Here is a 22,897-nt window from a genome sequence, read left to right as displayed (position 1 = left end):
ACTCCGTCCTTCCCGCAGCTGCAGAGGCGCGCAGGGCACTTGGGTTAGTGGCGCGGCGGGCGGCGCGGACAGCCAAGGCGGACGCCCGCTCCCGCCGCCATGGTCATCAAAACGGACGAGTTGCCGGCGGCCGCCCCGGCGGACAGCGCCCGGGAGCCCAGCTCGCAGGCCGGTGGCAAGGGGCGGCCGGGCGCGGCGGGTGAGCGGGGCCGGGGTCAGGGGGCAGCAGGGCGGGAGGCTGAATCGGGCCGAGTGGGCGCGGGGGTTCGGGGTTGCGCGGGGACCGCCGCCTTCCCTCCGCGCCTGGCTGGGTTGCATCTCGCCGAGCCCTCCACCGGGTGCCCCCGCCCTGAAGGTCACCTTCACTGTCGCCCCCGCCTGCGGCCCGGGCTTCACACGTGGGGTCCCGGGGCGGGCAGCGGTGGCTAACACACGCGTGCCAGATCGCGGGGAGACGTGCACGCGCATGCAGTTTCGGGGTGTGCCGGCTCAGCAGACGGACGGACGCGGCGGCCCCACCCCCTACGCCCCCGGGCATGGGGAACTCTCCGGACTCGGGTCACTTGACACTTGTTCCGTCAAGCACCCCCTTCGCGTCAGAATCCCAAGCATTCCCTGTGCATAGGGCTGCAGCCTTGCGAGTTAGACTCAGCTTGGGACTTCTCAGGCTTGGTCTGTGGGAAGAGCGCAAGTTGGGGTATGTGTTTCGTGAGGGGGTTTCTGTGGTTCGTTCCCAGAGGCAAGGCTTTAACCCCAGGTCTGCAGGGTCTGATCTCCGTCCTATTAGATGTCGGCCTGGCTGGCAGACCTGGGGGTCTGCCTGTGTATGGGGGCAAAGCCAAACTCCTTGGCAGGAGGTGGTGTTTGTGCCAGAACTTGATCATTAACCCGCCTTATTGCGAAAAGTGGGTCAGCCCAGAGTTGCTGTTTTTAAGGCAAAGGTCATCAGCATGGAGTCAAGCTCCCAGCTCTCCCCCGTGGGGCTGTGTGGCATTGGCTTTGGGAGTGGCTGCAGTTTTTCTCAGGTGGGGCCTGCCTCTTCCCTGGGCCTCCTCTGTTTGCTCCGTTCCTTCCATCGCATCTTTGACTACAACCTTGAGGTTGGAAGCCCCTTCCCAGCCCTTGGGTTGTCATCTCCAAATCTTTCTCAGAGCCCCAGGGCTGGGCTGTGTCCCTCTCTGCCCTGGGTGACAGTGGGAGTGCAGAACTACCCATGCCTCCCACTCCCCATAACTCTCGTCAAAAGGGACTTGTCATCTTCATCTCCCTTCCCAGCTTGGGTGAGTCAGGACGGGAACAGGGTTAGGTGGGCTCTCTGACCCTGTAACTGATCACAGCCAGGTTAGCTGATGGTGGGGGATAGGTACTGTGGCAGCTTTGCTGATTGCCTAGAGAAGGCCAAGGTTTGGGCAGAATGACAAATGCTGATGACTCCAACCTGTCAGGCTTCACCCTGATGAGGCTCTGAATCAGTGGAGCAGGCTAGATAAGAGGAGGCTGATTTCCCCTTCAGCAAAGAGACCTGAAGAGATGAAGCGACTTGCCCAAGGTCACACAGCAATTCAGCATTTGGATTTCCAGCTCACAGCCAGATTGCCAAGGCTGCCCTGGCCTGTCCCGCAGGAAGCTGGGAGAGGCGTGTTGGCTGGGATCATATGCTGAGAACGTAGGGACTGAGGAGAGGGGAGAGTGTTGGAGAATTTCTCTGAGAGGGTCTCTGGGGTAACCTGGGTCAGGGGAGGGTACAGCTGTTCATTTTGGGGAACCTGGAAGCATACTAGCAGGTGGAACGTCGGCTCCCTAAGCCTCTGGGAAGCTTGTATAGAGCTAGGACTTGAATTATAGCCAGTCTGAATCTATTCAAAGGAGGAGGCCTTAATGGAGACCCCCAACAGGCCCTCACCCAGGCTTCTGACCTCAGAACCCAGCTCTGGAAGAGTCTCTAGTCCCCTTGAGGAGGTGATCACGGCCTTTTGTGGGGGGACCAAGGGTCAGTTGCCTTGTAGGGAATAAAGCTACTTTTAGCGGTTAAGAGAACAGCAGGTTTTTCAAGTTCATGGCGGTGTGTCGAGTTCCTTCTGCCTAGGGGAGGGCTCCTTGGAGTTGAGGCCCAGAGCAGAGGGGAAGGGGGCTGGCAGACAGGAGAGGAGCTTGGGGGCTTAGGGGAGCTCCTGGACAGGACCCTAGAGCTCTTCTTTTGGGTAGGTCTGAGCAGAGCAGCTCCGGGAACACTGGACTCTCCCCAGACCCTGCAGACCTGCTTCTGGCCTGGGTGGAGATGGGAAGGAGGCCAACAGATGCCTACCTCCTTGGGATCTTCCTTAGGCTGCCTGTCCCCACCCCTTTCCCTTGAAGCCCCAGATTCCTGGGATAGGGTGATATGCCTTCTGAGGCCTAACTTGCTGCAGGAGACTCACCCTGCCGAGGTTTTGGCTAGGGCGGGGCCTGGCCCTGGCACAGTCTACTGAGTGAGGCCATGCCAGGCTGGGAAACGCACACAGGGGCCACCTGGGATGGCTTACGTTTCTTTTCTAACTCCTTTCAGCTGCCCATTGGGTCCGCGTTCTCCCAGGCCAGGCCAGGGCTGTGCTTTATCTCTTTTTTTTTTTTTTTTTTTTTAATTTTTTTAATTTATTATTTATTTGTTATGTTTATTTTTGGCTGTGTTGGGTCTTCGTTTCTGTGTGAGGGCTTTCTCCAGTTGCGGCGAGTGGGAGCCACGGGAGCCACTCTTCATCGCGGTGCGCGGGCCTCTCACTATCGCGGCCTCTCTTGTTGCGGAGCACAGGCTCCAGACGCTCAGGCTCAGTAGTTGTGGCTCACGGGCCCAGCTGCTCCGCGGCATGTGGGATCTTCCCAGACCAGGGCTCGAACCCGTGTCCCCTGCATTGGCAGGCAGACTCTCAACCACTGCGCCACCAGGGAAGCCCCTGTGCTTTATCTCTTCATTCTGGTCTGGCCAGTGAAGACTTGGGGGCGGGAGGTGTATGCCATGCTGTTTGGGCAACCCCTTCCCATTCTGCAGAGGATCACCTTTCTCCTTCCCTAAAGCCCAGATCCTCAGGGGTGCCCCCTGCGGTAAGGAAGCAGGGGTGTAGAGGAAGGGGGTACTGTTTACCTGGTGGGCGCTGCAGCCTGGGGGCTGGCGCTCAGGCCTGGGCTTGGGTGTCTGACAAACCTGGTTTTTTTCTTGACCTGGCTTGGCTGCCTGTTGCCTCTGCGAGCTTGGGCATCTTGGTTACTAAGCTTCTGGAGCCTCAGTTTCCTCAAGTGAGATGGGCTGGTCGAGCTGATGGAGGGACCTGCTACGGGCTGGGCCTAGAGTGAACGTGGGCTCTGTGGTGACCAGGGTGGAGGTGGTTGTAGCAGCTACGCAGGGGTCACTGCCAGGCTGCTCTGCTCCCCCCACCCCCACCGCTTCTCCACAGGGCTGGGGTGTGTCTGGGGAGGGCGGCGGAAGAAGAGGGGCTCTGCCGGGGCCTGGCCCTTTGTGCCATCCGCTGAGTGTGCGCAAGCCAGAACCCTTGGTGGAGGGTGCGGGGAGCCGAGGGCCTGCTGGGTGCCAGCCCTTCAGGGCTGCCTGGAAGGGACTAGATGGGCGGGGAGGGGGCCTGAAGGGAGCCTGGCTACCCGCCCCCACCCTGGTTAGTATGGATGCCGGAACAGTCCCGCCTGGGCCCTGGCAACAAGTCAGAGGCCCCGGGAAGGCGCCTTGGCAAGGCTGGGCATGTTCCTTGTCCACAGCCGCTCGGCCTTTGGTCTCTTGCTGCCAGCTCTGTTTTCCCCTGGGGAGAGACTTGGTTTTCTCCTGGCAGCGCAGGGGCTGCTAGGGAGGGAAGTCGGAGCCTGCCAGCTTCTTGGTGGAGCTGGAGGCCTGGGGCACGGGTGCAGTTGTCCTCTGGGCGTCTGGGGTTAGGGTTCCCACCAGAGCTAGTGACTCTCAGGAAGGGGAGAACTGCCAGGTCACCTGCAGGGGGCAGCATGAGCCAGAGGCCCCAGCCAGCCACTTGCCGCAGGAGGTGGGCAGGGTGCTCAGTGCAGCCGGTGGACAGGGGGGCGGCCACCTCATGGCCTGGGCCCGAGTCTGTGCCAACTGTTGCTGGCAGCCGGCTGAAGCGGTCCTGCCCACCCCCACTGGGGTTGAGGCCGAGGAGAGGACCCCCTTGCTGGGCTCTACCCCTGCCAGCCAGTCCCCAGGGCCCTCGATCCTGAGGGGCCCAGGTACCCCAGACGCTGGGTTCTCCTGCCCCGCTGACTGCTTCACCAGCAGTGACCCCCTTTTGGGGGGATACAGGGGGGTGGGCCTGAGCACTGACGGCAGCTCCACCTGGGGTCCTGGAGCCACCAGGGCCTCCTGGCCCACGGCCGTCCTTCTGGCCGACCTTGAGCAGGATGCGAGGCAGGGGGAGTGTGCCCTTCCCAGGGCCGCCCCAGCAGGCCTGGCCCCACTGCAACCCGAAGCCAGCCGGATCTCCAGCCCTGGGCCGGCCAGCTGCATGGCGGCAAGGGTAGAGGCAGAGACCGGAAGGAGGCACACAGGCAGTGCCGGGCCTGAGCTGGAGAGCTGGCTGCCTCGCTGCCATGGAGGTCCTGTGACTCCAGGACGCGGGAGAGGGCAGCCGCCGAGCACACCAGGTGGGCTGTGGGGACAGGGAGCCAAGTGGCTGGCCTCTGGCGGGGAGGTCACTGGGCCTTGATCCCGCTGTAGGGAGACCTTCAGGGTGCTTGGCAGGAAAGAGGAGGGGCAGGGCGGGCTGTTCTCAGGGGAGTGGAGGCCCCTGGGAACCAGCCACATTCCTTTGAAATCTGATAGGAGATTGGGTGCCCCCTGGGGCGGGAACCTGGAGCAGAGGTGCCTTCTGGGCGGGCTCCCTGAGCCAGGGACGGGGAGTGGGAGCTGTGGCCACCCTTGCCCTCCTCTCTGTCCTCCTGGCCCAGACTCAGGGAGCACAGGCCACCTGTCTGGGTCCAGGTCTCTGGTTTCCCACTTTTGGGGTCTCAGAGACCTCAAAGCTGCTGTTCTGTATTGGGCCGGGGCCCCCTCATCCTGAGGGCTGGTCAGCCCGCAGAGCCTTTCTCAAGGCCTCGGCTGGGGGAGGGCCGCCTCATAGCTGTCATCCCTCTTGCTGCATTTTGAAAACTGACCAACCACCACCCTTCTCCCGCCCTCCTGTCCCTCCTGTCCCTCCTGTCCCTGTCTGCTGTGTCGCAGAGTCAGCCAGCTTCTCGCTTTGGGGTCGGCCGCTCAGTTTCCAGGGGCTTGGGGTCGCCCCGCCTAGGGCTGTGAGCTCACTTGAAGGAGAGGTCCTTGTGCGTCCTTGCGGTTGTTGGGAGTTTACCTTCAGGTTTGGAGCAGTGTGCTGGGGACGGGGGTGGCGACAGTTACTGAAGGCCCGCCGTGGGCCAGGACTGAGGGCAGCGCAGCCATGTGGTAGGGGGGCGCTCCAGGGTGGAATCCAGGGTCAGCTCTTGACTCTTGACCTTGGGCAAGGCACTGAACTTCTGGGCCTCAGACGTCCTTATTTGGGGGAAGGAGGAGGGGACTGTATCTGAGCTCCTGGCGGTTCTGTTTATCACTAAGTTGAGGGGACGTGGGAAGAGGGACTGGCTTCTCTCCACGTCCCGTTCCCGGTCCCCCCCGTGTGCCCTTACGTGTCAGGCTTATCTGGACTTCTATACATTTCCCGAGGCCCCTGCTCCATGTTTCTAGTAGGTCTGGGTAGAGCCCACACGGCTCTGGGGAGGTGCACCCCATCCCCACTCCTCAAGCTGGGTAGGGAAGAGGAGGTGGAGTCTAGAGGGGTTGGGGTCCAGAGCAGAGCTGGGTGAGCTGACCTGTCTGGAGCTCCCAGATAAGCAAGGAGCCAGTCTGGCTGCCAGGCAGACCCTGGGCCGGAAGGCCCCGTGGGCCAGTTGGGCTCCAGGCGGGCCTGTGTTTTGCTGGAGGGTTTCTGCGAGGACACCCTCTTCTCCCCCACCGGGGGCAGGGCGGGAAGGGCTCTCCTCTGTTTCCCTTAGTGCCTGGGGAGAAATGGAAGGTTTTGTCACCTGCTCCTTCTCCCCACAACATGTGAGTCGGTTGCTGGTCACAAGTGCGGGGCTTTTACAGTAATTAATTCAGTGCCTTTCTGTTGAGTGCGGGCAAGACAGGAGGAGGAAGATAGAGCTACTGGTGTGAACAACCCCCCGAGTGCAGCACGACACTGCTGCCAGGGGTCATTGGTCAGGCTTCAGAGAAGAGAGTTTATTTCACCTAGGCCTTGACGGATGAGTAGGAGTCTGCCCGATGGAATGGTATATGGGGGGCAGCATAAACAAAAGCACAGGTAGGAGGGAAAGTGTGTGGCTTGTTCTCAGGCTTCTGAGTAGTTTGGTGTAGCTGCACCTCGATGGGGAGAACTGGCAGGAGCTGAGATGGACTTTCGGCCTAAGATGTTCGGTTCCTGTGAGCAGTAGAGCAGTGGAGAGTACTAGAAGAGGAAAAAGGGCTATATTTATTTGATTCTATGGATTTTCACTTATTCCTATTAACCATTAATTATGCAGATTTACCATTAATTGAAACATTTTATCTTTTTTACTATGGTCACCTTTAATAACAACTTAAAAAGCACTTTATTTAAAAAAGGAGTTATCTATATTTACCAGAATCTCATTTGTAGAAGCATAAGTGTTGTCTTTGGATCACATTTAGCTACTCAGCTAAGGATATGGTCACACCATGAAAATGAAAATTACTTGTAGACTTTGGATATAAAACGTGAACAGTTCACAAAAGTTGATAAAAGAATTTGCTCCCTACAGCTTCAATGCCCTAGTTTTCTCAAAAAGCTCCTGATACATTTTTTTCTAAATCATACCCTAAAATAAACACTAGTTTAACAATTGTGTCATACAATAATACAAGCTTGTTGTAAACACCTGGAAAGTACAGACTTTATAAGGAAAGGATTATATCACTCTTAATCCTGTTATTTAAGGAAAGCCACTGAATTCTGAGTCTTTTAGTCTTTCTACTGGAATAGATATAAATGTACATATACACACATAATTAGGACTGTAGTGCATGTTCTAATTTTTTTTTAATTGAAGTACAGTTGATTTACAATGTTATGTTAATTTCAGGTGTACAGCAAGTGGTATTCTTGAAATAGGGGAAATGGCCTGCAGCAGTCCTGTGACCAGTTTGGAGATTAGGTTGGGTGACTAGATAGGGACGGGGGGCGGGCATTCGCAGAGCAGGGGCTGGTTTGTGAAGGAAGATAAATTCCATGCTGACAAGATGAGTCTGGTGAGGCCTAAGGGATGGCCACATGTTGAAAAACTGGAGCGAGGCCTGGATTGGTCACGTGAGCTGGGAGACGGGAGGGCATTTGCAGTCACGGGCAAGGGTGAGATGGGAATGAGGAGAGGCTGGGGCCCAGGACACCCACAGCTGGACTGCCAGGAGAAGGTCAAGCTGGAGAGGGAAGAATAAGAGCATTAGTGTCCATCAGGGAAGAGGAGGAAGTGAGCGGTGGCGGGAAGGGGAGCCAAGCAGCTAGTTGCGTAAGGCCAGAGCAGACCCTCAGGTTTGGCCCTTAGGGTGGCATTGGTGACTCTGGGGAGAGTGGTCTGGGTGGCCTATTCACACGGCCGCCAGACTGGGGGCCTGAGGAGCAGATAGGAAGCGAGGGCCCGGGGTGTGGAGGTGAGCGAGCAGGCAGTAGCCTGCAGGTGTGCCCTGGGGTGCGGTGGGACCGGAGTCTGGTGCAGGGCCGAGTCTTGGGAGGACAGGCAGATGCCATTCTTTAGGGCTGTGTCCACCCTGGTGGGTGAGGCAGACCTCACCAGCGAGGCCCATCTGACTCAGCTCCTTTCTTGTCCCCCGCAGAGCTGCCATCAGTCATGCTGTTGAATGGGGACTGCCCGGAGAGCCTGAAAAAGGAAGAGGGGGCTGCCGAACCGCCCCGGGAAAATGGGCTGGATGAGGCTGAGCCGGGGGAGGAGACCACTGGACAGGAAGTCATTGTCATTCAGGACACGGGCTTTTCTGTGAAGATCCTGGCTCCTGGGATCGAGCCCTTCTCCCTCCAGGTGAGACGATAGAGGGGTACTGGGGGCCAGGGCCTGAGCCTGTTGGGGAGGATGAGGATGCAAAGCTAAGCTTTGCCTTTGCCCGGTCTGGCCCCATGTTGAGGCAGGAAACCGAGGGTCCTGTGCCTTCCAAGGTCACTCAGCTAACGTGGTGGACATGGGAGTCCAGGTTCAGGCCGTTGCCTCATTGCAAGGGGACAGATCCCAGCTGGGACTGCCAGCCCTGTTTGGGGATCGGTATGGTAGTGGCTGGGTAGTGTTGGGGTCCCAGGGCTCCCCACCCTTAGGTAGGTCAATTCTCTGGCTGGAGTTTTACCGTCTGTCTGAGAGGAGAGTGGTAGTGGGTGGTCTTCAAGAGCAGAGCCAACCCAGAGGTCTTGTAAACTGTTACTCACTGGGGAACCAGGTGAGGCCTTCTTGTGTCTTCTGGAGCCGCAGGCTTCAGCCCCAGAGCACACCTTCCTGAAGGGGGAAGCCATTTGCCCTGGGGACCTTGGCACTGGGCAAGGGAGGAGGCAAGATTGCTATTTTCTTTTCCTTGTTTTTACACCTCCTGCTGCTCTACTCAGGGCCTGCTCTTGGTCTGCAGGAATAGTTTAAGCCTGCGGGTAACAGGGCAAGGCTCTGTCCTGCACATGTGCATATACCCTGCACACACACACACACACACACACACACACACACACACACACACACACACACACGTGCAAGTGGGCATGGTATGTATGGGCAGGGCCTGGAATTTAAAATAAAAGCCAAAAAGGGGGTAACAGTATTTGGAGCATTGACTTTAGGGACCCAGGTACTTTGGGCTGGGGAAGCTGTATGTTTTCACCAGGTTGGTCGGGGCCTTCTCCCTGGCAGGTGTCCCCCCAGGAGATGGTACAGGAGATCCACCAGGTGCTCATGGACCGTGAAGACACATGTCACCGCACCTGCTTCTCACTGCACCTGGACGGCAACATGCTGGACCACTTCTCAGAGCTGCGCAGTGTGGAGGGGCTGCAGGAGGGCTCGGTGCTACGCGTGGTGGAAGGTTTGTCCGGAAGTTGTGCGGCCCGCCAAGGGGGGGCATGAGGAGGCGGGGCCAGGCGGCACTCACCCCCACCCCACCCCTCCCTCTGGTATCTGGGTATCACTGTGTCACAGATGAGCGTGTGGAGGCTCAGGGCGGTATTGAACTTGTGGAGGCAGGAGAAGACAGGACAGGAGCACAGGTCTGCTTCTCAGGCCATCACAAGCACACCCTCCAACTTCATGGGTTGAATATCAGAGTCGTGATTTTAAAAAAAAACAAACAGTACCAGGCAGGTGCTTGAAATCAGCCCGTTCAAATTTTATAGAGATAAAAGTTCAGTCTCTTAAGGAAACTAAGGTTTCACGGCTCTTGAGCAGGGAAGTCAGGCCCAGTGTGGAGCAGTCAGCTGGCATGGTGAGTCTGGTTTGTTTGCAAAAAAATAAATAAATAAAACATCCCGTGAACTTAGGTTACCTGGGGAAAGGTGGCACCGCGGTTCTAGGCATGTCAGCCAAGGAGCAAATGTGGGAAAAATGTAACCCAGCTGTGCCCAGACTTACCTAATGACGAAACCTCTGTCCTTCCCCAGAAGAGCCCTCATTGAAATTTCATGAAACATGAGTTGGGGAGCAGTGTTGCAGTTTGAGGTCCTGTAAGTCCTCAGGCCACCGCCGGCCAGGGCTGCCCTGGGAGAACTGGACTGAGCCCATGGGGACCTAGCAGCTGTGCCGGGCTGCCCACCCGAGACACTCGTGGGCAGAGAGCAGGGGGCTTCTGTGTGCACTTCCAGAGGCATTTCTTGTGCCCTTTCGCATAAGGTTCGTTGCAAACAAGGATCCCTGCCCACCAGCAGGCAGGTGTATGTGTTGAAAGCAGAATTCCAGCTTATGTGTTCATAAGGGAATTTGTAAGTGAAAGCCTAAAATTGAAAATCAAGACCACCCCTGGTAGTGCCATGGCCAACTTTTCTCTGATGGGTGGGTTGTTGCCCTGGTAACGCCCTGCCCATCCCCCTCCCGACAGAGCCATACACGGTGCGAGAGGCCCGCATCCACGTGCGCCACGTTCGAGACCTGCTCAAGAGCCTGGACCCATCCGATGCCTTCAACGGGGTTGACTGCAACTCCTTGTCCTTCCTGAGTGTCTTTACTGATGGCGACCTGGGAGGTGCGGGAGGCATTGGGGCTGACGGTTGGGCAGAGGGGCCGGGAGCAAGTTGGCCAGGGGCTGGTGAAGGGGCCAAGGGCCCGGCCTTCCCACCTGGAGGGAAGCGGGGCTGGAGGCACCCAGACCAGGGCCACTTGAGCTGGGGAGGGAGTTGGCCCCTGGGTGGCCCTGGGCTGACCACCAGCCTCGGGTCCCTCAGACAGCGGGAAGCGGAAGAAGGGCTTGGAGATGGACCCCATCGACTGTACACCGCCTGAGTACATCCTTCCAGGGAGCCGGGAGCGGCCGTTGTGTCCTCTGCAGCCCCAGAACCGTGATTGGAAGGTGGGAGCAGGTCTCTTTTGGGGCAGGGGATCGCCACACCAGGAAGCCTGGCCCACTCAAGCTTGGCCATTCCTGCAGCCCCTGCAGTGCCTGAAAGTGCTCACCATGAGCGGCTGGAACCCACCCCCTGGGAATCGCAAGATGCACGGGGACCTCATGTACCTGTTTGTGATCACAGCCGAGGACCGACAAGTCAGCATCACAGCATCCACTCGGGGATTTTACCTGAACCAGTAAGTCCCTGTGCGAGCCCATTCGGAGTCCATGGGCAGCCGCTTGGGACGCCCTGCACAGTGACCACCCTCTCCCTGCAGGTCCACAGCATACCACTTCAACCCCAAGCCTGCCAGCCCCCGCTTCCTCAGCCATTCCCTGGTGGAGCTGCTCAACCAGATCAGCCCAACCTTCAAAAAAAACTTTGCCGCCCTGCAGAAGAAAAGGTAGCACCTGGGCCCATCTGTCCCTCATCTCACGTCCCACGGGGTGGGTGAACCATACAGCCTGAACTCTAGCACTTCTGCCCTAAGCTGTGCCCCCAGCACCCCAGAGCTTCCTTCTAGGCAGCAGTCAGCCTAGCAGCTCTAGGACAGGCGGCCGTTTGCTTCCGTCGGACTCTCCAGGGACAGAGCCTTGGTGGGGAGATGGCAGAGCCAGTGGGACCTTGGAGAAGGGGCCCAGGGCAGGGCTCTGGGCTCAGCGGGCTGCCCCATCTCCCCTCTGCCCGCCACAGGGTCCAGCGCCACCCGTTCGAGAGGATCGCCACCCCATTCCAGGTGTACAGCTGGACAGCGCCCCAGGCGGAGCACGCCATGGACTGCGTGCGCGCGGAGGACGCCTACACCTCCCGGCTGGGCTACGAGGAGCATATTCCAGGACAGGTGCCTGCAGCCTGGCAGCCCACCCTTGGCTCTTCCCTCCCTTCCCCTGGTGGGCGCCAGGCCGGGTTCTGGGTGCTTGGGGGGCTGTCTGCGGGGAGGCGGGGGACGGGACTGCCCTGAGCAGGTGCTGGGGGCTCAGGTTGAGCTGGTGTCTCCCTCCCTGTCCTGCTGTAGACCCGGGACTGGAATGAGGAGCTGCAGACAACGCGGGAGCTGGCTCGGAAGAACCTGCCTGAGCGGCTGCTGCGAGAAAGAGCCATATTCAAGGTGCCCGTAGCCCCGCAGGCCTGACCAGTGGCTGCAGGCCCGCCTGCCACCTACCTGCTCGTTTTCTGTGAACAAGAGGGAAGCCGGGGTGGGCCTTCAGGGACCTTCCAGGGTGTCCTGCCAGCCTTCCGCCTCCTGGTAGACGACCCCAACTCCTTCTTCCGGCCTCTCTGAGATTTAGCGTCTGTGGGCCGGAACCGGTGGGGACACGCCTCCAGGACGGGCTGAGTGGCAAGGTCCATGACAGCTTCCCTCCCAGCACACCCACGTGGAGCCCTCAGCTGGACACACGTGCCCTACTGTGATATCCTTAGTGTTTTTCCTGAGACAGATGAGGAAAAAGCAGTGCTTTTTTTTTTTTTTTTTTTTAATACTATACTGCCCTCTAATTTTTTTTTTAATAGCTACTTTATTTATTTATTTATTTATTTAGCTGTGTTGGGTCTTCGTTTCGTGCGAGGGCTTTCTCTAGTTGCAGCAAGCGGGGGCCACTCTTCATCGTGGTGCGGGGGCCACTCTTCATCGCGGTGCGCGGGCCTCTCACTATCGCGGCCCCTCCCGTTGCGGGACACAGGCTTCAGACGCGCAGGCTCAGCAGTTGTGGCTCACGGGCCCAGTTGCTCCGCGGCATGTGGGATCTTCCCAGACCAGGGCTCGAACCCGTGTCCCCTGCATTAGCAGGCAGATTCTCAACCACTGCGCCACCAGGGAAGCCCAAAAGCGGTGCTTTTGAAAGAAGTTTATTTGAAATCTCCCATAATCTTACTAGAGATGATAATGGTAAAAATAAGATCTAAAGTCCAGGGTGCTCACTTTGCCAGGGGCTGTGCCAGGTGCTGTGTAGGCATTACCTCCTGTAATCTTCCAGACACCTTGTAAAGGCTGATACTTTTATGTCACAGTTTTATAGATGAGAAAACAGGTCTGAGAGGTGATCCAGCCAAGATCACCTGGCACGTATTTGGTGATTCCCAGACCCACCCCAATCCTCACTCTCCCTTTTAATCACTAAGCTCTGCTCTCTCTCGCAGTATAAGTGTTACATTTTTTCAAAACTGGGGTTTCTTTTTTTTTTTAATAAATTTATTAATTTTATTTTATTTTATTTGTGGCTGCGTTGGGTCTTCGTTGCTGTGCACGGGCTTTTCTCTGGTTGTGGTGAGCGGGGGCTACTCTTCGTTGCGGTGCACAGGCTTCTCATTGCTGTGGCTTCTCTTGTTGCAGAGCATGGGCTCTAGACACGCGGGCTTCAGTAGTTGTGGCGCACGGGCTCAGTAGTTGTGGCTCGCGGGCTCTAGAGTGCAGGCTCAGTAGTTGTGGCTCGTGGGCTTAGTTGCTCCGCAGCATGTGGGATCTTCCCAGACCAGGGCTTGAACCCGTGTCCCCTGCATTGGCAGACAAATTCTTAACCACTGCGCCACCAGGGAAGCCCAAAACTGGGGTTTTTGCCCTTTTCCAAATGTGAGGAAACTTTGTCCTGCTTACCTCCACCAGCCCTGGGCGAGCTTGGCCAGGCGGGATGAACCCCGCGGCTCTCTCACCCTCCAACCTCGGGCCCCCAGGTACACAGCGACTTCACGGCGGCAGCCACGCGGGGCGCCATGGCAGTCATCGATGGCAACGTGATGGCCATCAACCCCAGCGAGGATACCAAGATGCAGATGTTCATCTGGAACAACATCTTCTTCAGCTTGGGCTTTGATGTCCGCGACCACTACAAGGACTTCGGTGGGGACGTGGCGGCCTACGTGGCGCCCACCAACGACCTGAACGGCGTGCGCACATACAATGCCGTGGATGTGGAGGGGCTGTACACGCTGGGCACGGTGGTGGTGGATTACCGCGGCTACCGTGTCACGGCCCAGTCCATCATCCCCGGCATCCTGGAGCGGGACCAGGAGCAGAGTGTCGTCTACGGCTCCATTGACTTTGGCAAGACGGTGGTGTCGCACCCACGTTACCTGGAGCTGCTGGAACGCACGAGCCGGCCCCTCAAGATCCTGAGGCACCGGGTGCTCAACGACCGGGATGAAGAGGTGGAGCTCTGCTCCTCCGTGGAGTGCAAGGGCATCATCGGCAACGACGGTCGCCACTACATCCTTGACCTGCTGCGCACCTTCCCCCCCGACCTCAACTTCCTGCCTGTGCCCGGCGAGGTGCTGCCTGAGGAGTGCACCCGCGCCGGTTTCCCCCGCGCCCACCGCCACAAGCTCTGCTGCCTGCGCCAGGAGCTGGTGGACGCCTTCGTGGAGCACAGGTGGGGAGCCAGGGCAAGCGCCTGCATCCTCCGGTGGGTGGTCCTGGGGCCTGATCCTTGACGGGGGAGGCTTTGGAAAGTGAAGAGGAGCTAGCTCTGGCCCTGGTCATCCCAGCCCCATCCCCAGCGCCACCCACCGTGGCGTCATGCTCCCCAACACGAACATCCAAGAGCTTTATGTGGATCAGAAACTAGCAAGTGGCTAGACCAGTGGCTTTCAACTAACTGAAGCGGGGCTGTTCCCTCAAGGAGCACATGGAAATCTGCTTGGGTGTTTTTTTTGTTTGTTTGTTTTTAAATTTTATTTATTTATTTATTTTCGACCGTGTTGGGTCTTTGTTTCTGTGCGAGGGCTTTCTCTAGTTGCGGCAAGCGTGGGCCACTCTTCATCGCGGTGCGCGGGCCTCTCACTATCGTGGCCTCTTGTTGCGGAGCACAGGCTCCAGATGCGCAGGCTCCATAGTTGTGGCTCATGGGCCTAGTTGCTCCGCGGCATGTGGGATCTTCCCAGACCAGGGCTCAAACCCGCGTCCCCTGCATTAGCAGGCAGATTCTCAACCACTGCGCCACCAGCGAAGCCCTGCTTGGGTGTTTTTGAACCTCCCAGTGCCAGGGCCCTGGAGGAGGGGCGGGGTTGGGGTCCCTGCTGCTGGCGTTTTGTGCTTAGGGGTCAGCCCGTCAAATGCCCCAGAATAATCTCCCTGTCAGAATGCCAGGGGTGTTCCTGGCGCTCTCGAGAGCCCTGGCCTGCGTGTGAGCCCCCCCCAACACCAGCTGTCCTCTTCCTGTCTGGGAAGATCCCCATTTTTGCTGTGACCTGCTGCCGCCCCCTGGTAGTATTGCTGGGCTGGCACACGCACACGTGTGTGGACGCTTGCACACTGGATGGGATGTGTCCCCAGGCCGGCAGGGTGGCCAGCCCCAACATCCGTCAACCCCAGCAGGGCAGGAGCTGGGGCCTGGCTCAGGTCCCCCGAAGCCAGCAGGAAGCTACCAGAGCAGTCACGCTTCTACATACCCCTCCTCCATTCCCTGCTCTGCCCCATCCTCTGTGCTCTAGGTACCTCCTCTTCATGAAGTTGGCAGCCCTACAGCTGATGCAGCAGAAGGCCAGCAAGATGGAGATCCCCCCGTCACTGGAAAACGGCGACCCCCCACCCTCGGAGTCCAAGCCTAAAGACCCTCCAGCACCCGAGGTGGGAAGCGAGGAGGAGGGCAGCAGTGCTAGTGGCCTGGCCAAGGTGAAGGAGCTGGCAGAGACCATCGCCTCGGACGACGGGACAGGTGGGGCTGCCGTGGCTGCCAGGGGAGCCCAGGCCAGGGGAGGCTCGGCTGCTGCCCCACCGGAGCTGGAGTGGGGCTACCTCCTAATGGGCCGTGTCTCCACAGCAGACCCTCGCAGCCGGGAGGTGATCCGCAACGCATGCAAGGCTGTGGGCTCCATCAGCAGCACGGCCTTCGACGTCCGCTTCAACCCCGACATCTTCTCGCCAGGTGAATGGTCCTCTAGGGCCCCAGTGCTGGTGGGCCTGCTCGCCCACCGGAGGGCTGCCATCTGTCTGGCCACCCGCCTCTCTTCTGCCTGGCTCACGCCTCTGCTCTCCCTCCCCCAGGGGTTCGCTTCCCGGAGTCTTGCCAGGAGGAAGTTCGGAACCAGAAGCAGCTGCTAAAAGATGCCGCCGCCTTCCTGCTCTCCTGCCAGATCCCCAGCTTGGTGAGGGCAGGGGTGGGACGAGGGGCTGCCCAGAGGGTGCTGTTACAGGCCCTGGGGCCTCATCCATCTCCGACTCTGGAAGCTTGTGGAACCTTTGCGGGAGTGACTTAGGCCTGCTGACCTGCAAGGCAGGCAGGGTGGAGTTCTCCTCCCCAGAATGGGGCCGCTGACACACAGGGGCCAAGGGAGGCATCAGGTTCTGCTCTGCGTGCCCTCCCTTGTAGGCTGGCAGCTGGGGTCTGGTCCTCTGAGCCCCCGTGTGATGGGATGGCTGATAGAGGGGCTGGGGACATCTTCACCCCCACAAGCTTTGTACATAGGCCCTGTGTATGTACATGGTGCTTGCTTCCCACTAAGGCAACCCTGAGCTTAGGTGCCGTGCTGTCCCCTGATATTTTTTTTTTTTTTTTCAACATCTTTATTGGAGTATAATTGCTTTACAATGGTGTGTTAGTTTTTGCTTTATAACAAAGTGAGTCAGCTATATGTATACATATATCCCCATATCTCCTCCCTCCCACCCTCCCTATCCCACCCCTCTAGGTGGTCACAAAGCCCTGAGCTGATCTCTCTGTGCTATGTGGCTGCTTCCCACTAGCTAGCTATTTTACATTTGGTAGTGTATATATGTCCACGCCACTCTCTCACTTCGTCCCAGCTTACCCTTCCCCCTCCCCGTGTCCTCAAGGCCATTCTCTACATCTGCGTCTTTATTCCTGTCCTGCCCCTAGGTTCTTCAGTACCTTTTTTTTTTTTTTTAGATTCCATATATATGTGTTAGCATACGGTATTTGTTTTTCTCTTTCTGACTTACTTCACTCTGTATGACAGACTCTAGGTCCATTCACCTCACTACAAATAACTCAATTTTGTTTCTTTTTATGGCTGAGTAATATTCCATTGTATATATGTGCCACATCTTCTTTATCCATTCATCGGTCGATGGACACTTAGGTTGCTTCCATGTCCTGGCAATTGTAAATAGAGCTGCAGTGAACATTGTGGTACATGACTTTTTTTGAATTATGGTTTTCTCAGGGTATATGCCCAGTGGTGGGATTGCTGTGTCCCCCGATCTTTGAGCTGAGCCTGCCGTGCTGGCTGCCCCAGGCCCCTGCGAGGTGCAGCACAGCTGCAGGGTGAAGCTGTGGCCCTGCTTCTTCCTCTGCAGTCACAGGAGAGCCTGTGCGGCTCCCATATCCCTGCTTCCCTGCCGTGTGGGCCCAGCAGTCACAGGGGTGATGGTGGCCTGTGCAGAAGGCTGGGGACAAGATCTCACATCCTTGCTGCTGCTTTGTCTCCTTACCTCTTCCCGATTGGGAGCTGGGGTCTCAGTCCCCTCCTTCCCTCAGGGCCTCAGGATAGCGTGAGCTCCCTTGGGAAGACCCAGGGCGGGAGGAGGCAGAGGCCCTGGGCATCGGGGGCCTGACCTGCTGCAGCCCGCAGGTGAAGGACTTCGCAGACCACGCGGTGCTGCCCATGGACGGGGCCACGCTGGCCGAGGTGATGCGTCAGCGCGGCATCAACATGCGCTACCTGGGCAAGGTGCTGGACCTGGTACTCCAGAGCCCGGCCCGGGACCAGCTGGACCACATCTACGTGAGTGGTGCCCAGGGCGGCTGTGAGATGGCGGGGCTGGGATGGAGGCCTGGGGCCTGACCAAGACTCCCCTCTCTGCACCCTTGCAGAAGATCGGCATCGGAGAGCTCATCACCCGCTCTGCCAAGCACATCTTCAAGACGTACTTACAGGTACTGCACTCCCTCCCCGGCCCGGGTCATGGGCATGTCGGGGGAGCCCGGGTGGTGACACTGGTCCAACCTCCCTTGCAGGGGGTCGAGCTCTCGGGGCTCTCGGCTGCCATCAGCCACTTCCTGAACTGCTTCCTGAGCTCCTACCCCAACCCCGTGGCCCACCTGCCCGCCGACGAGCTCGTCTCCAAGAAGAGGAACAGGAGGAGGAGAAACCGGCCTCCAGGGGCAGCGGATAACACAGCCTGGGCTGTCATGACCCCCCAGGAGCTTTGGAAGAACATCTGCCAGGAGGCCAAGAACTACTTTGACTTCAGCCTCGAGTGGTACGTGAGCAGGTGCAGGGGCGCTGGGCTCCCGGGCAGCGTCCGGGTCCTCCGTGGTTGCTGGCAGTGGAACGGGGAGGGGAAAGCAGGGAGCTGTGGAGGACCGCTTGCTTGGGGAAGTGGGGAGGGGAGCTGGGAGGGGGCTCGGGTGGAGAGGCAGCTGTGGAGAAGGGGGCAGAGGGGTGCTGGGCTGCCTGGGCCCACCCGCCGCTCCTCCCCAGTGAGACCGTGGACCAGGCCGTGGAGACCTACGGGCTGCAGAAGATCACGCTGCTGCGGGAGATCTCCCTGAAAACCGGAATTCAGGTGGGCTGGCTCAGAGCGTTCTGCAGGGCTCCCGGGGCCACGGGGGGAACTGGGTGGGGCGGTGCCGGCCGTTTGAGCCTGGGCTGAGGCTGCCTGTGGGTGTTGGGCTGGGTCCCCAGATCCTGCTGAAGGAGTACAGCTTCGACAGCCGCCACAAGCCCGCGTTCACGGAGGAGGACGTGCTCAACATCTTCCCCGTGGTCAAACACGTCAACCCGAAGGCTTCAGATGCCTTTCACTTCTTCCAGAGCGGGCAGGCCAAAGTACAGCAGGGTGCGTGCCAGATGCAGCCGTGGGGGTTGGGGCCCCAACTTCCCCCCGGCCGGCTCTGACCTTCCGCCCTCGGGGTGCCCTGCAGGCTTCCTGAAGGAGGGCTGCGAGCTCATCAACGAGGCCCTGAACCTGTTTAACAACGTGTACGGAGCCATGCACGTGGAGATCTGCGCCTGCCTGCGCCTCCTCGCCCGCCTCCACTACATCATGGGCGACTACGCCGAGGTAGGCCACACGCACCCTCTGGGCCTTCAGCAGGGGCCCGGGGCCTGGTCTGGCACCATGGGGGCGGAGGGGGGAATGGGGGAACTGGGGCTGCGTTCTCACCACTGCGGCAGTAGGAAGCAGGAGTCCAGGCAGGTGGAACTGGAGCCCCTGTCGCCCCAGGGGCCCGGGATGCTGCTTACCTCCGGGCCCCCCCAGGAGGAGCAGGTGGAGACCCGGGGAGGTGCTTGTTCTGCCTGTACGGCTGCCCGCCTCCCCTGCCCCCCCAGCTCCCCCACTTAAGAGCTGTATCCTGGGGAGAGCTGCCGTGCCCGTGGACAAAGTGGGAGTGATGGCAGGGCCTCCCTTCACAGGGATGAGGGAAGGGTTAATTCTGACTCAGTACCTAGAGCCCTGTAAGCACCAGGGAAGCTGCTTGGGGTCTGTGCCGTTGCCTGTACCATCCTGGGGCCTGGTGGCATTCACCTGCCTTGTTGGCCCCGGGGCTTGAGAGGCTGTTTCCTAGGCCAGGTGCACTGTAGGTGCCCCACTCCCCACTCCAGCCATAGGATTTCTGTTTTCTTTCGCCTGTGCCTGCCTTTTCTTATTACGAATACTTTATTTTTAGCACAATTTTAGATTTGTATGCATGTGTTGGCATAGATTAAGACAAGTGTTTTAAAATGTGAAGCAGCCTCAGAGCGGGGTGTCGACTTCCATGGTCACAGCAGCTGGATTTTGACCACACTTCCGCTGCCTTTGTGCAAAGTAAAAATAGAAATTGCAGCCAGAGGTGAAGAGGCCGAGCTGCTGTGGAGGCTTGTGGGCCAGGCAGACTGGGTGTGGGGCGGTACCACACGGGGGTGACAGCCCCCCACCTCCCTAGGCCCTCAGCAACCAACAGAAGGCTGTGCTGATGAGCGAGCGCGTGATGGGCATCGAGCACCCCAACACCATCCAGGAATATGTGAGTAGCCACCGGGGGCACGGCCTGCAAGGTGGGTGGGACCCCTGGCCGCCCCGGCCTGACGCCGCTGCCCCCGCAGATGCACCTGGCCCTGTACTGCTTCGCCAGCAGCCAGCTGTCCACGGCCCTGAGCCTGCTGTACCGCGCCCGCTACCTCACACTGCTCGTGTTCGGGGAGGACCACCCTGAGATGGCCCTGCTGGACGTGAGTACTGGGGAGGGGCAGCGGGACTAGCCTCGAGCCCAGGGGAGCGGGAGCTGACCGGGGCCCTCCCGACTGCCCCCAGAACAACATCGGGCTGGTGCTGCACGGAGTGATGGAGTGTGACCTATCGCTGCGCTTCCTGGAGAATGCGCTGGCCGTCAGCACCAAGTACCACGGGCCCAAGTCCCTCAAGGTGGCCCTCAGGTGAGGCTGTGCTGGGTTAGGGGACAGGGAGGCCCCGGGCCACGGGGTCCCGGGAAGTGCTTGCATTGAGGGCGGGCACGGGATCCAGCACTCTGTCCTCCATCTGACTCCTGAGGAAATGTCTCTCAACTTGCATCTCTTCTCTGAGTTCTGGACTTGCCTTCCCCCTTGGAAAGTTCCCAGAGTGGGTTCTGGGATAGCCTGCACACCGCCCTTCCGTCCCCACCAGCCCATTCACGTCCCTCCCTCGCCTCCCCCTGCGCCGTGCCTCCCTGCAGCCACCACCTGGTCGCCCGGGTCTATGAGAGCAAAGCCGAGTTCAGGTCAGCCCTGCAGCACGAGAAAGAAGGCTACACCATCTACAAGACGCAGGTGGGCCACAGCGGGGCGGGGAGGGGCGAGGAGGGGCGGAAGGGGCGGGGCTGCGGGCAGCCCTGGTATTTTCCCGCCCCCTGCGGCGGGGCGGAAGGGGCGGGGCTGTGGGCAGCCCTGATATTTTCCCGCCCCCTGCAGCTGGGCGAGGACCACGAGAAGACCAAGGAGAGCTCCGAGTACCTCAAGTGCCTGACCCAGCAGGCCGTGGCCCTGCAGCGCACTATGAACGAGATCTACCGCAACGGCTCCAGCGCCAACATCCCGCCCCTCAAGGTGGGTCCCCGAGCGGGGCTGGGTGGGCCGCTCCCCGGCCTCCTGGCGCCCAGTCAGTGGCTCAGCCTCCCTGCCCCTCAGTTCACAGCCCCCAGCATGGCCAGCGTCTTGGAACAGCTGAACGTCATCAACGGCATCCTCTTCATTCCTCTCAGGTGAGGCGCCCCACCCCCGCTTGGAAGTGGGCCTTTATTTTTCTTCTTGGTTTTTTAAATATATGATACATTGACATGGCTCAAAATTGAAAAGTATAGTCAGTGGCAAGGAGTTCCTTGTGAATCCTTCCAGAAATACTCTGCATAATTGGGCAAACACAGATTTGTAACCTTTTCTCCCTTTTTTCCCCAAGACGCAAAATTGTAGCGAGCCATGCACATAGGTATTTTTCTCCTGCACTTAATCTGTCTTGGCGATCGTTTCGTGTCAGTATGTAAAGAGCAGCGTTGTTCTTTCTCTGGACTCCTGTTCTGTCAGTGTAGGGATGTGCCTTAGAGCCGGGCCCTGAGGGTCCCTGTGCGGCTCTTACAAACAGTGCTGTCTTCGAAAGCCCCTCGCGCCGTCTCCCTCCCACCTGTGTGGGGCATGGGTTTGGTCAGCACAGTGTTACGGCATTTACAGCGTATCTGCTCTGTGTTGCACCTACACCTATTTTTTTGGGTGTAATCAGCTATAGGAGCGGCCGGGGTGCAGTGGGTTTGAACTGGGCGTGAAGACTGCTGGGAGCCAGGCCTTAACTGGAGGCTGTCAAGTGTGTGCAGTTCTTACTTTTTCAGCGCTCGGGGGCCTTTCTGTTTGCGGGAGGGAAGCACTTGTTCCACACGTGTGTCTCACTGCAGAGAGCACAGAGCCTGATCTTGCTCTAAGTTTAAGCAGAGCCAGTGAGGTGACGGAGGGCCCAGGCCCACTCTGATACCCACCCTTCGCCCCGTCCTTCTACTCAGCCAAAAAGACTTGGAGAATCTGAAAGCCGAGGTGGCGCGGCGGCACCAGCTCCAGGAGGCCAGCGGGAACAGGGATAAGGCAGAGGAGCCCATGGCTACTGAGCCAGAGCCAGCAGGGGCCTCAGAGGATGCGGCCTCCCAGCCCGCAGCTGCCAAGGACCCTCCTTCCCTGAGCTTGCAGGGGTAGGAAGGGAGACACAGACGGACAGTCAGCCAGCTGCCCCGTTACCCAGCGATCCAGACTCCAGGAGAAGGGGGCGTGCCCTGCACATCAGGAGAGGCAGCAAGTCCCTCTTCCTCCACGCTTCCAACCCCACCCCGCCCCCAGCATCCTCCTGGGACCGTGGCCTGCCCTGCCTGACCCTCTGAAAGATGTTCTTGCACTGGTTCAGAGAGTATACGACTCAGAGGCCTAATCGAAGACACGTGAATGGAGCGCGTGGGCATCAGTTCCCAGCTGGCGGACAGGTGCCCCCTCGGGCCCCCCCATCCTCAAGCAGGTGTGCGCGAGTGTGTCTGTGCCTGCGAGTGTCCTGATCCGCCCTTCCTGACTTGTACGTAGCCCCGAGCCGGTTCTGAGTGGGTGGGTGACGTGCAGGTGAGATTTCTCAGGTCATTTGTATGTTTGACATTATGGCTGCTGCTTTTGCTGCCACTACCCCCGGGCCCGACCTGGCTGAAAGTCCAGGTTTGAAGCCGAAAAGGGGAGCTTTCCTGTGTCCTGGGATGGGGAGCCAGAGCCCTGTGGCAGGGCTGGACGGTTGGGGAGCACTTTATGGCGGGATGAGGGCCGCAGCAGCTTTACTAACCACGGGTGGGCCGGGCCTGGCCCGGCTGTGCTCGGGGTGGGGAAAGGGTTGGGCAGCGGTGGCTCCCCGGACACCCCTGTGCCCAGCCCCGGCTTGTCGGCCCTTGGGCCCCAGCAGGAGGTGCTGCCTTCCCACTCCCTGCACCCCAGCTGGGGTTAACCTTGGGGTATAGTCTGAATGTATCCTTCTCCCCGTTGAACAACCTCAGCTGCCTAACGCACAGTGGGGTGGGGGGGGCTGGGGGACCTGGACTGAATCATGGATCCCGGGGGAGACGTCACAGATACAGGAGTGACTGTCCCTTGTTTGTGGAGCTTAGCTCCCTACCTGGTCCTAGGACACACAGGCACCTACAGAGAGGAGCTCTGGGAGTGGAAGGGAGGGGGCTGCAGAAGGTGGTGGGCCCACAGGCCCGGCTGCCCAGGCCGCTTCTCTGGGCCTGCTGTCAGAGCCCTGGCAGGTGGGCAGAGACGGCCACCCTTGCGAGCTGGAGGGAGTGGTCCTGCTGCTGGGGCCTCCGCCTGCTGGCTCTGCGAGGAGCCGCTGCCGGGTATGGTCTGTC

General features: G+C 59.2%; 1 protein-coding gene across 2 annotated transcripts; it reads left to right on the top strand.

Annotated features, from left to right (window-relative positions):
- CLUH (clustered mitochondria homolog) lies at positions 1 to 22,556 on the top strand. Of its 2 annotated transcripts, none has more exons than XM_068530673.1 (26): positions 1 to 199; positions 7,874 to 8,076; positions 8,941 to 9,112; positions 10,118 to 10,261; positions 10,461 to 10,585; positions 10,664 to 10,818; positions 10,900 to 11,025; positions 11,316 to 11,463; positions 11,638 to 11,730; positions 13,293 to 13,987; positions 15,048 to 15,271; positions 15,380 to 15,481; positions 15,601 to 15,701; positions 17,148 to 17,300; positions 17,390 to 17,452; positions 17,534 to 17,778; positions 18,000 to 18,084; positions 18,204 to 18,357; positions 18,443 to 18,582; positions 19,448 to 19,528; positions 19,608 to 19,733; positions 19,816 to 19,937; positions 20,216 to 20,309; positions 20,451 to 20,585; positions 20,667 to 20,740; positions 21,527 to 22,556. In XM_068530673.1, exons 1-26 carry the CDS (start codon positions 100 to 102, stop codon positions 21,711 to 21,713), a joined length of 4,047 nt encoding a protein of 1,348 aa, XP_068386774.1. In that variant the 5' UTR covers positions 1 to 99; the 3' UTR covers positions 21,714 to 22,556. The 2 variants fall into 2 exon arrangements, with proteins under 2 accessions (XP_068386774.1, XP_068386773.1); XM_068530672.1 differs by having other exon boundaries at positions 15,377 to 15,481.
- Positions 22,557 to 22,897: the final 341 nt, after the last annotated feature.

This window comes from Eschrichtius robustus, chromosome 20 (genome assembly GCF_028021215.1).
Source record: "Eschrichtius robustus isolate mEscRob2 chromosome 20, mEscRob2.pri, whole genome shotgun sequence".
NCBI classification, from domain to species: Eukaryota; Metazoa; Chordata; class Mammalia; order Artiodactyla; family Eschrichtiidae; genus Eschrichtius; species Eschrichtius robustus.
The sequence above is the reverse complement of the archived record's forward strand: the minus strand, read 5'-3'. Positions and strand labels throughout refer to the sequence as shown.

What these genes read in the sequence shown, in the direction of transcription:
- CLUH (XM_068530672.1), top strand. Translation starts at nt 100, where the DNA reads ATGGTCATCAAAACGGACGAGTTGCCGGCGGCCGCCCCGGCGGACAGC. An exon ending in CCCTGAAAACCGGAATTCAG is followed by an intron (nt 18,085 to 18,203) that starts GTGGGCTGGCTC and finishes CTGGGTCCCCAG; the next exon opens with ATCCTGCTGAAGGAGTACAG. An exon ending in ACACCATCTACAAGACGCAG is followed by an intron (nt 20,310 to 20,450) that starts GTGGGCCACAGC and finishes CGCCCCCTGCAG; the next exon opens with CTGGGCGAGGACCACGAGAA.